We start from the raw sequence: 3,992 nt of genomic DNA on the forward strand, positions 1-3,992 counted from the left end.
CATATTTTTGACCTCACTCTCTTAATCCAGGGCAATCAATAATCTCCAAAACACTAGGAATGGTTGAAAGTTGTTCTTTCAAAGAGAGTTTAAGTTCTAGGCATCTTTTTAGCTTCAATTCCTCAAGCGAATGGAGGTCTTGCAGGCCTGCTATTGATTCCAGCTTCCAACAATCTTCAAACCATATGAACTGCAACTTGGAAGGAAGTTCCTCCTCTATAGAGATCAAGAGGTTATAACACTTTATTATTTCTAATTTTTCAAGTCTATGCAAACTGCAAAGCCCATGCAATGTTGTTATTATAGGGCATTCTTTAACCAACAGTGTGCTAAGCGAGGATGATTGGACTATTTTTATGCTTTTTAACTTGGCACAATCAATGATGGAAATAATTCGAAGACATGGGAGATCTCTATCCAGTACTCTTCCTGATCCATCCCATTCATTACATCCTTGAAGTGTTATATCTTGTAACATAAAGTATGAGGGATCACCAAGCCACGAAGGAAATTGTATCCCAGGGTAATCATGTATACCTAATTCTTTGAGGTTGTTGTGAGGCTGCAATGCCTCAAGCTTGGCCTCTTCCAGCTCAAAACTTTGTTTCTCTACTATGACAGATTCAGCAATAAATATGTGAACATCAAATGGATGAAATTCAGAATCAGCTGTTGAATAACGCCAATCTATGTATAGTTTTTGAATATGCTTCTTCCTATTAAATTTTGCCTTCTTGAAACCCTCAACATCATGTGCATAACATATTCCCATGATACAACATCTCCCTGTAAGGTTTATTAAGTCTTCTATCTCACCTAGTCCATCACCTTCTTGGCTTCCTTCATTCACAATTACATATCTTAAAGTCTGGAGACCAGTTAACTTGCTTATCCCACATGGCATGATGGAACCATATGGTAGAATCAAATGTCGTAGGTTGATGAAGTTATTTATTCCTATTGGTAACATTCTAGCATGACCATGAAAACTAAGCAAGTTCAATACTTGCACATTACGAATATTACAAGATGAATTGCAAAGACTTGAAAGTATAGCTTTTTCAAAATGAGGATTCCATGAATGTTTAAAACTAATTTAAAGATAGCGTAAATGCTTCAATGACGCAATTGAATCAAGAAATTTTAGAAAATTTAAGTTATACTGAAATATTTCGATATGTAGTGCTCGCAAGCATATTGAATCTGAGAATTGAAAATTATCAATTATACTCCTACCATAATAAAATATAGAACGAAGAGCAACATGCTTACTAAGAACAGGGTACCCTAAAGTATATTTTAGTGTTTCATTTTTTGTTGATTGATCATGTATAGCTAAGTGCCGAATATTATTTAATATGCATTTATTTTGATTGCCTCCTAATTTCATTACAATGAACTCATTACTAGAGATAGAAACCGCTAGATCAAAAACCAAGTCATGCATTTTAAAGGAGTCCTTAAACTCTGTTTCTTGAAGTAGTGATCTGTCCAAGAGTTAATCAAAATACTCTCTTCCTATAGCCTCCATAGTCCTATCACCTATTTTTGGTTGGATATATCCATGTGCCATCCACAACCATACTATGTGATTCTTGTCAGGTATCATATTTTTAGGAAACATGGAGCAATACCTAAAGCATGGTTTCAAGTGAACTGCATCCTTTGATAACTTAGTTTAAGAGCAGGAAATATCTCATTTGTCCCTAGATCCAAGTCCCAAAGCTCACTTTCTAAGATGCCCATCCACTTGGCTTCATCTCTTTCGAATTTGAGATGGCTTCCAATTAGTTTTATAGCCAAAGGTAGTCCACCACACTTGTTTACAATTCTCTGACCAATCTTCATTAGATTCTCATCATGATATGAAGCACATCGTCGGAACAATTGCAAACCTTCATCTTTGGAAAGTAAGTCCAAATGAAAGGAGTTCATATTCCGCATGAGATTTGCAACCTTTTCATTTCGTGTTGTCAACAAAATATTCACAATGCCTGCACCATGAAAGGGGACTTGGAGGGACTCCCATAGAAATTGCTTCTCATTCCACACATCATCCAACACCAAAAATGTTCTTTTAAATTTCATGAGTTCTTTCTTTATAGAATCTTGAAGATAGTCGAATCCAACATCCTCCTCACATGGTTTGTTAGTTATGGATTTGTATATCTCTTTAGTTAATTTCACAAGATCAAAATCCTCAGAAACATATATCCATATACGGAGATTAAAGTACTGATGAATTCTATGATCATTATAGACGAGTTGGGCTAGCGTTGTCTTGCCCAAACCCCCCATGCCGACTATAGGAATGATTGAAATTTTATTGCTAGATCGGATGTCGCTACCGGACTCCAAGTCCGAGAGTAATAGTTTCACTATCTTCTCTTTCTCACTTTCTCTCCTAATTATACCCAATTCATTGACAAGAGAGCTAGTAGGCGGGGGATTTTGTGCACCAATGGTTTGCCTCACCCCATCTTCATCTCTTAAATGGAGTGCCTTTCGATCTTTTTCAATCTCATCAAATCTTTCATGAATCTCTCTTAGCTTTTGAGCCATGCCATCAGAAATTGCAGGAACTTGAAATGATGAAGATGCTAATATATTACGACCGTCCCTCTTCTCGACATCATCATGATGTTCATCATCGCCCTCATTTCCCTTGCCACAGTGGTAGGGCTCTTCTGCAGCTCTGGCTTCCATCTGGGCTATTGACACATCATACTCATACTCATCGATCATATCATCAATATCATAAGCCAGATTCCTCAGCTCTGAAAGCCTTAACTTCAATGATTTGTCTTGTATGTCCCTTTCCTCTGCATCTTCAAGCACTGCTTTGATCCTCGGCAACATTCGCTTTATCCTCTCAAAGTCATCTAAGGCATTGTGTCGTATAGGCTCTCCTAATGAAGATGAAGATCCATCCAAAGAGGAGGACAGCCTGCCCCTCGCCGGAAGATCTAAAAAAGCAGACAACCCTAACTTCGTCCATCTGTTGAAGATTGCAATAATATCGGCCATGGCTTCATCCAAGGATTATAATCAAATATCCCTGTCATCATTAAGCTGTATGGTAAGATATAAAATTCCAACTTATTAGAACGAGAGTTAGTAGAGGATCATGGAACATAAATTTATTTAAAATTCCTCTTGCAGCCAAAAAGCAATCAATTGAATAGAGTTTTTTTGTTGTTGAGATATCACAGAAATTAAGAAAAGATAAGTGAAATAATTTTGGGTTGAATTCCGAGTATACAGATCAAAAGCTAAAGCTGATCAAATTTAATAAATATCGGCTTCAGCAGATCCAGAAGATCGTCCATTCCATCTGATTCTCGTCAAATAACACAACCTATACTCTTACAGAATTATTTAGCTAATAAAGAAGAAAAAAAAAATACTCTTACAGAATTAGATGAGGATAACATTGGTAAGGTGAAGTAACTTACCTCTGCGAACAACGACTCGATAATTGAAGATGAAAGGCAGCTCTTCCAATTTCCAATTTTGCTCAAGCATTTGATCCGATAAGTATATTAATTATGGTTTTGCTTTCATAAAAAAGCAGGAAAAGGAGAACATTTGCAATTAAACAGAATCTTTGAGTCTTTTCTAGGATTTTCATTTAACTATCAAGTAAATACAAGTGAGTAAGCAATTTGGCTGTTTGGTAATAATTAGGGGTGTCAATATTTGACCCGACCCGAAAATTTCGGGTTCGGGTCAACCCGAATCCGAACCGGGTCGAGTTCGGGTTAAGGATTTCGACCCGTTTGCAAAACCGAGTTGGGTTCGGGTTGACCCGGAAATCAGAAATTAACCTGATTTAACCCGTTTTTAATTAATTTAGGAGGGTTTTAATGGATTTCTTATGAAATAAGTAAATGATATTTCAAAAAATTATAAACATTATTGCCCAATTTAAATTAATCTTGATTTATTTTAAATTAATTAAAGTAAATCTTACCTTAATTTGATTTAGATTT

At 36.2% G+C, this 3,992-nt stretch overlaps 1 protein-coding gene across 1 annotated transcript; it reads right to left on the minus strand.

Moving 5' to 3' along the window:
• Positions 1 to 1,647: 1,647 nt before the first annotated feature.
• Positions 1,648 to 3,027, minus strand: LOC110100488 (putative disease resistance protein RGA3). The gene has a single exon (XM_028693753.1). The coding sequence runs from the start codon at positions 3,025 to 3,027 to the stop codon at positions 1,648 to 1,650; it is 1,380 nt and encodes a 459-aa protein (XP_028549586.1).
• Positions 3,028 to 3,992: the final 965 nt, after the last annotated feature.

Source organism: Dendrobium catenatum, unplaced genomic scaffold (assembly GCF_001605985.2).
Source record: "Dendrobium catenatum unplaced genomic scaffold, ASM160598v2 fragScaff_scaffold_353, whole genome shotgun sequence".
NCBI lineage: Eukaryota > Viridiplantae > Streptophyta > Magnoliopsida > Asparagales > Orchidaceae > Dendrobium > Dendrobium catenatum.

What these genes read in the sequence shown, in the direction of transcription:
- LOC110100488 (XM_028693753.1), bottom strand. Translation starts at nt 3,027, where the DNA reads ATGGCCGATATTATTGCAATCTTCAACAGATGGACGAAGTTAGGGTTG.